The 13,568-nt window shown below is 43.3% G+C and overlaps 1 protein-coding gene across 1 annotated transcript in view; it reads left to right on the top strand.

Annotated features, from left to right (window-relative positions):
• The window catches only part of SLC13A3 (solute carrier family 13 member 3), a 31,270-nt gene extending 18,140 nt beyond the window's left edge, over nt 1–13,130 (top strand). Inside the window, exons 7-12 of the mRNA XM_035122597.2 lie at nt 151–255; nt 2,143–2,240; nt 3,178–3,290; nt 5,332–5,493; nt 7,014–7,151; nt 10,521–13,130. Of these exons, the coding sequence (XP_034978488.2) occupies nt 151–255; nt 2,143–2,240; nt 3,178–3,290; nt 5,332–5,493; nt 7,014–7,151; nt 10,521–10,703 (799 nt within the window). The 3' untranslated portion in view covers nt 10,704–13,130. The remainder of the gene's footprint in view (nt 1–150; nt 256–2,142; nt 2,241–3,177; nt 3,291–5,331; nt 5,494–7,013; nt 7,152–10,520) is intronic.
• The last annotated feature ends 438 nt before the right edge of the window (nt 13,131–13,568 follow it).

Here is a 13,568-nt window from a genome sequence, read left to right as displayed (position 1 = left end):
AATCAAAATTCCCTTTTGCTCTTTTCTGCGCAACACTGCTAGCCTTCCTCAGAATCCCACCTACTGGTCACAGTTGAGCTCATCCTCAAGCAAGACTGGAGGAAATGATGTCTTCATTACGATGACTCGTTGCATTTCCTTCCTCTACAGGTTTGCTGAACAGGCGGTATTTGTACTTTTCTGCTTATTCGCAATCCTGCTATTCTCTAGAGACCCTAAGTTCATCCCAGGCTGGGCAAGCTTTTTCACACCAGGGTAAGAAATTGATTTCTATATATTTCTATCAGGCCTTTGTTCTCCGCCCCCCCCCTTCCGCACCCCACCCACCAGCATTAATGTTTCATTTAAATGCTCATCTCAAGGGATTCTCTCATCTTTTATTTTTGGCCTGGGGAAGACATAGCATTCCCAGTGCCCTAACCTTGGGAGATGGTTGTGGCTGTGGGCCTCTATAATCAGTAGTCAGTCAATCAGTTATCAATAGTCAAATTGAAGGTGGTTAATCTTCCTGAGAGACATGCGCTTTCTCTTGCTTCTCTCTTCAGTTTGCATTTTCAAGGCTTACAGTTAGTTTTCTAAAAACAAAATAAAAAAGTCCCTCCAGCAGCACCCTAGAGACCAAGTTAGTTTGTCATAGGTATAAGCTTTCGTGTGCATGCACACTTCTTCAGATACACTGAAACAGAAGTCACCAGACCCTTATGTATAGTCAGAGGGTGGGGAAGGTTATTACTCAGAAGGGTGGTGGGAATGTGTGATTGGCTGATAGCCGGAGTGGTAAACCTGTTGATGACTGTTAACGACTGCAATTGGTCTTGCAGGAAAAAGCAAGGGGTGAGGTGCTAAAGAAAGCTTTATCATGTACAGTATAATGAGATAAGAATCCAGTGTCCTTATTCAGACCAGGTCTCTCCATGGTTTTAAGCTTAGTAATGAGTTGCAATTCAGCAACTTCTCTTTCCAGTCTGTTTCTGAAATTTTTCTGTAATAAAACAGTTACTTTGAGATCTTGTATAGAATGTCCTGGGAGATTGAAGTGTTCTCCTACTGGTTTCTCTGTCTTGTGATTCCTGATGTCAGATTTATGTCCATTTATCCTTTGGCGTAGGGTTTGGCCTGTTTGTCCAATATAGAGAGCTGAAGGGCACCGTTGGTTAGTTAGTTTTCTAGTAGAACAGTTGTCTAGTTTAGGGCTGTAACTCACAGATTTAAAAACAGATTTACAAACTGTCAATGTATCTGAAGATAGATAGGGACATAGAAAGCTGCCTCAGGCTGTGTACACATTGCTGTTTAGTCTGGCTCTGGTGTGCTCCCACCTCTGTTTTTCTGAATCTGCATACACATCATATTACCCAGGATGCAGAGTTACCTTGTAGTTTCTTGAGAAATAGTGTTGTTCCATGCATTTCCCCTCAAACCCGTTTCAATCCAAATGGAGAACTCAAGGCCACATTCACATCACAGTTAAGCTGAGGTGTGTACATTTGGGAGTGCCATTGCACATGTGCAGATGACAGCAGAAACTGAACAAGTAATGTTCCTTGGGTGAAGACACCCCTGCTATTTCTCTGGTGTGTACAGTCATGTGCAAATGTGACTTGAAACACAGTGGGGGAATCAACCTCTAGAATGGTTTAAGCCACTAATGTGTCCAGATGACTTTTGCACTGAGTCAGACCATTGGTCCATCATGCTTGGTATTGTCCACATTGACTTGCAGTGGCTCTCCAGGGTTTCAGACACAGAGAGTTGCATCCACACTTCCATTTGCCCCACTGCTTCCCCTGGAGGAAACCTAGGGTTTAGCACTGAATAAGAACCAACAGCAATTGGGCCTTCTGCGGATTGCTGTTTGTTCCGATTTAGCACTAAAGAGCGAGTCTTCTGGGGGAAGGCAGTGGGCAAAGGCAACATCACTCAGACCGATGCCTAGAAAGCATGGGACAAGTGGAAAGCCATTAGGACCTGTGTTTTCTAGGCATGGGAGGACGAGCCCAGAGTATTTCTTAGTACTCCCTGGTGATTCCAGGAATTGAATCTAGGATATCTGCATGCAAAGTCACTGACCTTGGTCTCCTTTGACAAATGTTTCTTCCCTTCCACCACTTATTCTTGAAATTCTCCCTCCCTTCCTGTTAGGTTTGTCACCGATGCTGTTACTGGAGTCACAATAGTGACGATATTGTTCTTCTTCCCATCGAAAAGGCCGTCCCTTAAATGGTGGTTTGAGTTGAAAGGTAAGCTTCTGGCTTTCGAAACCCTTTGACCCAGTTCTTCTGCTTTCTGTAGAATTGACTATAAAACTAGCCTTCAACAAGGACTAGGTACAGGGTCACTAGGTCACCATTTCCTGAATGACTCACCCATAGAGGAGCTTAGAGCTCAATCTTACAAGGAAGAGGGCAGAGGAACAAGACTTGTCTGCTGGCTGCTGATGTCCCAATGGGTCCCAACCAAGCATTAAAATACACATCCCCTTTTCTTTTTAGAAAAGGGACACAGATATTCATCCTTTTCTGGTTGGGAGATTCTCTCCCTGCTTAACAGTCCAAGGTTCTCCAAACACCATCTACTGCCCCCCATCTATACGTCCCTGGTGGTATCTTTTCTGCCTGTGAAGTGCTTCATGGTATGAAATAAACCAATGTGCTCACCGACATCTGGAACATTGGTACAGAGATGAAGCTAAAAACCTGGAAGATTATGTGACTTGCTTGCTGTTCAACAAAAGCACACCATATGAGGACTTGAGCAATTGCAAGGAATAGCTCTATGAAGGGTTAAGAGAGAAAAACGGAAGCTATCTCTTGTTCAGCCTTCATGTGTTAATAAGGCCCTTCTTGTGAAATAGGGTGCCTTGCTTTGCAAAAAAAATCCTTTTATGACCTTTTATGGATGAGATCTGAGTTTTCCTTTACCATACAACTCACAATCTTTGAGCTGCGAGTAGAAAATTAACGTTGCAGTTAACTTAGATCCAAAGTGCAAATGAAAGGGGGAAAATGTCCAAAAGTTGCTGGACTACAGCTCCCATCATCCCTAACCATTCCCCTTGCTAGCTGGGTCTGATGGGAGTTGGAGTCCCACAACATCTGGTGGGCCACTGGTTCCCTCTCCCTGCCTTAGGCTGCAATAATAAAGCTAATCTCTATGTTCATAAACCTTTTTGTCTAGCGCCAAACACAGAGAACCAGCCGTTGCTGTCTTGGAGAAAAGCCCAAGAAAGTGTACCATGGAATATAATCCTATTGCTTGGAGGGGGTTTTGCCATGGCAAAAGGATGCGAGGTATGCCTGTTAGAATGCAGCCTGTCAAAAAAAAAATGCGCCACTTTCCTTCTTTGCTAAAGGGACTGGCTTGTTGTTGTTGTTTTAGGGCAGGCATCTCCAAACTTCGGCCCTCCAGATGTTTTGGACTACAATTCCCATCACCCCTGACCACTGGTCCTCTTAGCTAGGGATCATGGGAGTTGTAGGCCAAAACATCTGGAAGGCCGCAGTTTGGGGATGCCTGTTTTAGGGCACCTGTCATGGACTGCCTGGATGCAGAGGAGTGGTGGGAGGCACTAGCTGGGGAAACCCCAAGGGAACCCCCAGGGGAAGAAAGCTCAAAGCCAGGGGATTGTTGGTGGGACAACAAGGAGTGGTCAGAGGGAGAAGACTGGGGAGAGCAGACTAGGAGGAGGAGGTAACAGAAGCTGAAGAGGCAACAGGGTTTCGTGAGCAGGAAGAGGCTGTGACAGAGGGCAGTCCAGAACCTGAAGCTGAAGCAGAGGCTGGATAGGGGTGGGCTCAGGCTGCTGAAGAAGGACCTGGGGGTGGAGTTTTCAAGAGGAATGGGAAGGCAGGGACCTTCAGTCCTCGCAACTGTCTCATTGGGGCAAGACCTGTGCTATGTTGGTTTCTTTAAATAAAGAGTTAACTTCTCTGACACCGGGTGTTTTATTGCTGAGCTGCTCCAGACTTTGGCTCCATGACAGCATCATTGCAATTCATGACACTTGATTACTGCAGAACAAGCTACATTCTACTTTCCATGCATGTTTGCATTCATGTGTGTGGCTAATTCGGAGCATGACCAGCTCTCTTTTTTTCACCATTCTTACACACATACACAATGTTCTGGATAATGGCCGCTTACCTGGAAATCTTGAGGAGTGATGGTTTGTGGGCTCAGAACGGCTGCAATGTGGCCCAGAGCCATTTTACATCAATGGTCATTGAGGGAATGCTTGCTTCTTCCCACCATGGCCATGGGTCAGCTGACTGGAGACCATTTCAAACGAGCCTATCAGGAGGCTGCCTGGAGGTGAGGTTGTGGCAGCGGACCTGAAATATGATTTTACCTGCGTCATAGGATGACACTCAACCTAGGGCTAGCTCAGCCCTCTCATCTGCCAGCTGGTGGGCTGCTTGATGCCAGATATATACCCAATGCCTTCACCAAAGTCTACTTAAAATGTTGTGGCCTACTTTAACCCAAATGGAGGTTTCTTCCTGTGGTAAATGTTAGCTTTGGAGGGGGTGATTTTGATCAAGACCAGACCCAATCTGGTGCTCCTAACAGTCTGTTTGCACTGCACTGCTATTGACAGGAGATCAGATAAGCCCTACAGACGACTACTGCATTTAATGTAATGTGTTGTTTGGGCCTAAGTGCTAAAACAAGCAATACTTTCAGACGCGGAAGAGCCTTGGTGAGTTGATTTGCCTGCTCATTTTCACATGCTAAAGTGGCCAAGTAGTGTTTTCACATTTTGTCATCTTAGGAAACATTACGAAACCAGGGTTTTCCAGGATGTGGTCATAATCTTAGTATCCTCGCAAGGCCAAATTCACCACATAGCATTTGAGGAGAAAGTCATTTTGTGGTGAATGTTCAACTTCAAAAATGACCATGAGAGTTGGCTTTCATTTGCAGTAGATTTGTGTCCCACAGCTCATACAAGCTCTCTCATGCTGTGATAGCTTGACCATCGGTACCATACTGCCACTGCTAAGGAAGACTTTACCATGTATGGAACATTTATGTGGTGGTTTGGGTATTAAAATGGCGCCTGGGGGAGGGTAAATTTCAACTGCAAGGGAAATGATCTGTTCCTGAGTTATCATCTCATGACAAGAGCTGAAAAACACAGGAAAGAATCAGCCACCATAGAATCACTTGTGCAAACTGTGATGGTTTTTATATGTTTGTTTTTAGTATGTTGTTTTATTTTTTAATCATATTGTTTTAACAATGGTGTATTTGGTGCCCTGGGCTCCTTTAAGAGGATGGGTGGGTTTTAAATTTAACAAACAAACACATAAATTTTCTACCCTGCTATAGGAGTCTGGCTTGTCTGTCTGGATTGGAGGCCAGCTTGACCCCCTGGAGAACCTCCCTCCTGCTGTAGCTGTTATTCTCATTACGGCAGTGATCGCGTTATTCACAGAATTTGCAAGCAACACAGCCACAATCATAATCTTCCTGCCTGTCCTGGCAGAACTGGTAAGGGGGATATGCATATCTTTCAACCAAGGGGTTAAGTTAAAGGTATGAATATGAATGAATGGTTATTATAACGGCCAAACAACCAAGCATACTAAGTTAAGGGTAGAGTGGCCATTGCTGCTATTGATTGAGAGACAGAGAGAGAAATAGGCAATTTATATATGTTGATTTATATGTATAGGTGCAGATTTAGACATAATTATTATAATGTAAATAGAAATTAATCTCACCATAGCAGGGAAGATTTGACCTGGGTGACCAGCATGCCTGTTCTATCAGCTATTCGAGTGCTAAGTGTTGATGGGCAACTTCAAGGCCCCTCCTGCTCTTTCTTCTTATGGTTCTTTATCTTTGAACTGGACTTGGGCAGGACAGCTCTTCAAATAGAGGACACCTTCAAGTAGAAGACTCTTTAAATAATTCTTTAGATATAAGGTATTCCTCAGCAAGTTGAACACGTGCCTCACCCTAATCTTGGGTTGTAGGGGGAAGCTTGGCCTATATTATTATTATTATTATTATTATTATTATTATTATTATTATTATATCCCACCCTTCACTCGAAGATCTCAAGGCGGTGTACATTTGGTTTCTCTTCTGCATTCTGTCCCTCATTAGCAACAATTCCATGTGGAGTAACTAGTGGGAGACTCAAAGGTACTTTTCAACTTTACTTATGAAAAATATTACTAGGCTGACAACTCAAGACGGACAGCCAGCTTTTGAACCCACAGACTCCACATGTACTATTCTCAGTGAACAGCATGCCCTCTTCTGACCTGCTTATTCTGGCTGAGGAAATTTCTGGACTCAGCTGAATAGGATTTTGTGTTATGATTAGGCTTCCTTCCACAATTCCCCATATTCAGATAGCCAGAAATAAGACTCCTTGTGCCTATTTCAAGAAGTGTCTCTCTCTCTCTCTCTCTCTCTCTCTCTCTCTCTCTCTCTCTCTGTGTGTGTGTGTGTGTGTGTGTGTGTGTGTGTTGGAAAACAAGTCTCCAGTGGCCTGTTTCACACAACATGATCAAACTCTGGTTTACTGGGACCACACAAACATGCAGTTTGCTGGAGAGGAGCTCACAGCTTCTTTACTCCTCCCTAGTCTTTTATTACTCCCACACTGCGGACCTTAAGTTGTTCTTGGACACTAGTTCCCATCAGCCTCAGCTATCATCGCCAGTAATCAGGGATGATGGGAGTTGTAGTCCAGCAACATCGAAAGAGCATGTTCTACCAGGATCATCTAGAGCAGGTGTTGGGAAACCTTTGGCCTTCCAGATGAACTGCAACTACCATCAACCCCAGCAATCATGACTAATGGGCAAGGTTGATGGGAGCTGTAGTTCAGTAACATCTGGAGGGCCAAAGGTTTCCCATGCCAAACCTAGTGGAAGCTTTCAGAAAAACTATGATCGCACAAAAACTTCTTTGCACTCTTTTCAAGAATCTCGTGAGATGCTTACAGTTCAGCTAATAAATCATAACACACCAACCCCCTTTTTGTTTTTTTCAAGGCCATCCGTCTGAAAGTGCATCCCCTCTACTTAATGATACCAGGAACCATAGGGTGCTCATTTGCTTTCATGCTTCCAGTCTCTACACCCCCAAATTCAATTGCCTTTGCTTCTGGGCACTTACTGGTTAAAGATATGGTAAGTATTTTTACATAGTATAGGTTAAGGGACCCTGACCATTAGGTCCAGTCGTAACCGACTCTGGGGTTGTGGTGCTCATCTCGCATTATTGGCCAAGGGAGCCATCATACAGCTTCCGGGTCATGTGGCCAGCATGACTAAGCTGCTTCTGGTGAACCAGAGCAGCACACGGAAACGCCGTTTACCTTCCTGCTGTAGTGGTACCTATTTGTCTACTTGCACTTTGACGTGCTTTCGAACTGCTAGGTTGGCAGAGCAGGGACTGCGCAATGGGAGCTCACCCCGTCGTGGGGATTCGAACCGCTGACCTGATCGGCAAGCCGTAGGCTCTGTGGTTTAACCCACAGCACCACCTGCGGACCCAGTTTTACATAGTAATCACTATCAATAGCTTAATTATCTGGAGCAGGAGAAGGCCATGGAAGTGAGGAAAGGGTGTTCAACTCTCCCCCCCTGCCAAACTTCTCCTCTCAGGAGCTGCTATTTGTATTTCAGGGGAAACTCCCATTGGTTCCAATGGAGGCTTCCCTTGAGATGCAAATAGCAGCTTCAGTTGGGTTCTGGTTTCCCTTTGGCTGCTATTTACATAATAAAAAGGCATGCACCTTACCTGAATTCACGCAAGTGATGACATATCTAACGTGGCATGCCCTATCCAACTATTTGTGCCCAGGAGGATGGACGTCATTAAAACATCAAACTGTTTATTCTTGCTTCAGTCAAAGTAAATTATTGTTGGGTCTTCCAGGAGTAAGTTAACACCAAAGTATGTCTGGTCAACTGTAGAAGCGCACTGGATGAAGCACACACCTCTGCCACCACTTTCACAAGGCCTTCATTCCTTTCCAAAATGTGGGCAGAATATTACTAAATTTCAGGTTGTTGTTTTTTTGCAGGAATTGCTTAGCTGTGGGTTGGTGGCATTAGAAAGATCAGTGGCCTGACAACCATTTTGAAAATGGCGCTGAGAGGAAGTGAGAAGGGGTTAATTCTGTCGCTTAGTTCGCTCTTAGGGTTGCCAGACTCAATAGAGAACAGGACTTCTGTGCCTTAAATTGCCCTGCTTTCTTTTGAGTCTGGAAACCTTAAAGAGAAACCAGCAGACCCTTTGTTTAATTTCCAAGCAAAGGGCCTGCTGGTTTCTCTTTAAGGTTCCCAGACTCAAAAGAGAGCAGGGCAATTAAAGGCACAGAAGTCCTGTCCTCTATTGAGTCTGGCAACTCTATTCACTATCCACTTCCTCTCAAGAAGTGGTATCTGAAGAAGTGTGCATGCACACGAAAGCTCATACCAAAATAAAAACTTAGTTGGCCTTTAAGGTGCTACTGAAGGAATTTTTTTCTATTTTGCTTCGACTCAGACCAACACGGCTACCTACCTGTAACACTTCCTCTCAACTTTGTTTACAAAATGGCTACCAATCTCTCAGCTCAATCTACAGTGAGGGCAATGCCTTGGATTTTAAAGCACAACAGACCAGGGGCTATGGTCCACCAACCCAAATTTGCCCCAGAACTTTGGGAGAATTTCTTCTCGCACCCTGAAAAACAAAACAAAACAAAACCCTGAATGTTTTGCTGTGAGGAATATTCAGTGCAGGCCTAAGTAGGAGCCTATTCAGCAACACAGTGCAATAAACTTACATACATGAGGCGCACCAATGCCACAATAAACATCCACCTGGAAGCACCCATAGCAGTTTTTCAGTACAGTGGTACCTCGGTTTATGAACACAATTGGTTCCGGAAGTCTGTTCATAAACTGAAGCGTTCATAAACTGAAGCGAAGTTTCCCATTGAAAGTAATGGAAAGTGGATTAATCTGTTCCAGACGGTCCGCGGAGTACTTAAACTGAAATGTTCATAAACTGAAGCGAACTTCCCCATTGAAAGTAATGGAAAGTGGATTAATCCATTCCAGATGGGTCCACAGAGTACTCAACCTGAAGCATACTTAACCCAAAGCATGGGTGTAATTGGTTCCGGAAGTCTGTTCATAAACTGAAGCGTTCATAAACTGAAGCGAAGTTTCCCATTGAAAGTAATGGAAAGTGGATTAATCTGTTCCAGACGGTCCGCGGAGTACTTAAACTGAAGTGTTCATAAACTGAAGCGAACTTCCCCATTGAAAGTAATGGAAAGTGGATTAATCCATTCCAGATGGGTCCACAGAGTACTCAACCTGAAGCATACTTAACCCAAAGCATGGGTGTAATTGGTTCCGGAAGTCTGTTCATAAACTGAAGCGTTCATAAACTGAAGCGAACTTTCCCATTGAAAGTAATGGAAAGTGAATTCATCCATTCCAGATGGGTCCGCGGCATTCGTAAACTGAAAATTCGTAAACTGAGGTGTTCATAAACCGAGGTTCCACTGTACTACAGAAAAAATTGGCAATTAGGTGTGAACTAATTTTTCCATTTTTAAAGTTTGCTCACAAATGTGAGGGCTGACAATGGAAAAGTTAATCCTAGTGTTTGTTGGCAAGCTTCTATATTTATTCTATTCGAAGAACATAATTCCAGCAGAGAACTAACAAGTAATTGCAGTCTCACCCCTGGCACCTGTCACTCTTCATTTGTTTTCAAGTTTCCAGGGCTTGAGGGTATGAACTAACCAAAGCCTTGTTTAAAAAGAGATGGAAAACAGGAATTTACCAATCATTCCAGATGACTTTTTTCCCAAGCAGATCATCACCAGATATTGCAGAAGAACTTACATTTTCTCACTTATTTTACCGAAAATGCATATTACACTCATATGCTTATTGGTTACATTTCTGTCCTGTTATCAGACTTTGAAACAGCATGAAATTCCAGCACTAGAATTTTCTTGACTTCTCTGATTGGGTATGAATTATTTGTACAAACATGCTTAGAACAATTTCAGGAAGAGGCCTAGACAAAGGAAGGTTGGAAGAAATTGCAACATACTACCTTAGGAGAGATAGAATGCACATGTATAATTTTGTTAAACAGTCAAAGACAGGTACGGGGGAACACCCACCTGTCAAAATCTCCTTTGCAGCTATACCAGCTTCCCTTTGAAGCAGGCTCTCTCCTTCTTTAAAGAGGATGGGATTTGTAAACCCCAATGCATTGTTCTCCATTATACAAAACCATTCACCCAGAAGGCAGGTTTAGCTCTAATGAATTTACAGAAGGGTAGAGGCTTGTTCGGAGAAACTTGTTGACAGTTCAACAATGGAACCGATTACTTAGAAGGCTTGTGACTCTCCCTCACCAGAGGTCTTTGGACAGCCACTTTGGAAAGCTTTGTGTTTTCTACATCACACAGCAGGTTGGGCTCTATCACAGAACATCATGCTCTCTAAATCCGTTTCACCCCTCTTTGGTTTCTTCCACAGGCAAGGACAGGTGTGCTTATGAATCTGATGGGAGTTTTGTTTCTGAGTCTGGCTATCAACACTTGGGGCTCGAGCATCTTTCAGCTGGGCAGCTTCCCTGACTGGGCCAACGTCCATTCAGAAAACACTACACTGCTGTTAGATGTGCAGAACGTCACTCTAAACTCAATGAGTAAATTATGAACAGAACAACCTTGTTGCGGGAGGAGCACTCCCCCTTCAAATTTGGGCACTGAATTAGTTCCACAGCAAGTACAAGAACGCACAGTGGCATCGTTGATGCCCCTCCTTATACAGGACTGCCATGTTCCTTTTATGTTCGTTTTTATAAATATTGGTGAGTACTCACTGGATAATTGTTTTGTTCCTTGGAAGACTTTCTCCACTTTCATGCCAAAAACTTCCAATCAGGCAGTTCTTAGGTAGGTTTAGACCCTTTGAGTGTGAATCCTAGGACACTGTGTGTAAATAAACAGTGACTGTGAACTGCAAGCTGGAGAAGATTCTGTGAAAACCTGCCAAATCTGGAATACTATTAGTACACATATTATAAACAATCAGATCATATCCATTATCCAAACATCATGTCTTGTTAGACCTTGCACAGCCATAATCCTAAAAACTGCCTATAGTGGTCTGTAGCCCAGCCACTCACACAAAATTCCCCTATAGCCAATGGAATATTGGAAGATGCCTTATATCGAGTGAGAATGAGAGAGAGGTACCTCAGTATAATCTGTCTGCTGCTGTATTGTCTCACAGGCAGCAACTCCCTGAGGTCTTAGTCAAGGTCTTTCTCAGTCGTAGGTGGAGATGCTGGAGCTTGTACTGGGTACCATTTGTATGTAGTGATAAACCAAAAGAAAGAGATCCCTCAATAAGACATACAAAATATTCAGGTCATAGACCAAAGAATGAATGACAAGAAGAATAAATTAGTAATGCAATTTACATATAAGGATACAAAACAATATGAAACTATGTTTCAATGGAATAAATAGCCAATGTAAAACATGAATACAAGCAATAAACAAGGGGTCAGCAAACTTTTTCAGTAGGGGGCCGGTCCACTGTCCCTCAGACCTTGTGGGGGGGCTGGACTGTATTTTGGGGGGGGGGAAATATGAATGAATTCCTATGCCCCACAAATAACTTAGAGATGCATTTTAAATAAAAGGACACATTCTACTCATGTAAAAACACCAGGCAGGCCCCACAAATAACCCAGAGATGCAATTTTTTAAAAAAGGACACATTCTACTCATGTAAAAGACATGCTGATTCCCTGACCATCTGCGGGCCGGATTTAGAAGGTGATTGGGCCTTAGTTTGGGGACCCCTGCAATAAACCATCCAGATATCAGTGATAAACAATCCCAAATGCATATGTTGTAGAATACTACATAATCCAAATACTATATAGCCATAGAACTGCAGGTGAATGATGAAAATTCACTGGGATGAAGGCAGACATTTTAACCATGGCTGTAGCAGATCCTTCCCTGGCACTGTGATCCAAGCGTATAAGCTTGCCTCATTTTAAAGTGGTACATATGTATAGACCTATCTGTATTCATTCTACAGCTTACAAAAATGAAGTAAGAACAGTGGGAATGACTACTCCAGAGATTGGCAGGAGAAGTATATTGGTGCAACACAGGTGCTAGCCAGTAGGTGCTCTCCATAAGTAGCTTTGCCTATGTTCAGAACCAAACCAAACCAAATATACAAACATGGCTTTTCAGAGGTCTTTCTGGGACAGAAAGACGTGTGTTCACATTGCCTATAGGAGGGCACTTCTAAACTGACACCGCTGCTCTTAAATGTTACATGTGTCTTCATCCTGAGTGGACTTAATCTTTCACTCTAATGCAACTCACCATCTAGCAGCCACAAACAAATGGGAAGGGTTGTGACCTACCTCACAGGGTTGTTGTGAGGATGAGTGATATAACAGTGGTAGAAGTTTAAAGGGTTGAAGAAGTGATAAATACAAGTCACTCAGCTGCTGATGCTGACTTGAGAATTGTGGATAAGTGGTGCGAATGTGCACCCTTAGCTGAGTGAAATATGTCTCTCTGTATTGGTCTTAACTATGCAAACCTTAAAAGTCTAGACTGTGGAGGCTGGCATGCCAACCAGAGATGTGCTAACTTAGTGGACATTTCCAGAGGATTATTATTGTTGGGATTTAAGGTGGGGGAGGGGCTGATTCTTTGATTTCTTTTTATATAAAACTGATTATTTGGGTACTTTCAATGAAAGTGTTTGTAAATGGACAGTGATTCTAATCACCTCTGTAATGCAAATTCTACATTTTGACGTTGTGTGTGTGTTTGTAAGAAATGGACTTATTGTTAATGAAATATCACTGCTGAAAGCATGTTTTGAAAGATACGACACTGGAAGTTGCGTTGAGGCTGGGGAGGAGGCTTAAAAGTGAATTCTTGATGTGACGCAGAAGGAAAGATTCAGTGGCTTTGTAATTCTGCTGCCTTGCCTTATTCAGGACCTGTTCCTGGACCACAGCTGGTGAATACAGCCATTAGATCTACATCTCTCTCCCTCCTTCTCTTTAATCAGAGTTACTGCTGCTTTGAAAACCACATTAAAATTGCATCATGGATACAAGTGTAACCAGAGGTCAAGCCAAAAGCACAAAAAAATGCATCACCGACTAAGCAGCATCAACTAAGATCACTCTTTGCTGCCCAAGCCTCACCATTATGAGGATTGAAAATGCAATGCATTTATCAGCCTCTTTCTTGCACTATTAATATCTACACTTCTTAGTCTTAGGGAAAGTGTGGCACTTATGTCTCTCCTGCTGCACATTGTCATGGGTTCGTGAGCATTGCAAGAGACAGTACTCAAAAAGAAATGTATCTCAATGGAAAATTTAGGATGTACTTCTATCCAGACTAGGTAAAGGTAAAGGGACCCCTGACCATTAACTCCAGTCGTGGACGACTCTGGGGTTGCGGCGCTCATCTCGCTTTACTGGCCGAGGGAGCTGGCATTTGTCCGCAGACAGTTTTTCCGGGTCAT

The sequence above is a fragment of the Zootoca vivipara genome, chromosome 7 (genome assembly GCF_963506605.1).
Source record: "Zootoca vivipara chromosome 7, rZooViv1.1, whole genome shotgun sequence".
Taxonomy (NCBI): Eukaryota; Metazoa; Chordata; class Lepidosauria; order Squamata; family Lacertidae; genus Zootoca; species Zootoca vivipara.
Note: the sequence above shows the minus strand (reverse complement) of the source record. Positions and strands in the feature narration are given on the sequence as shown.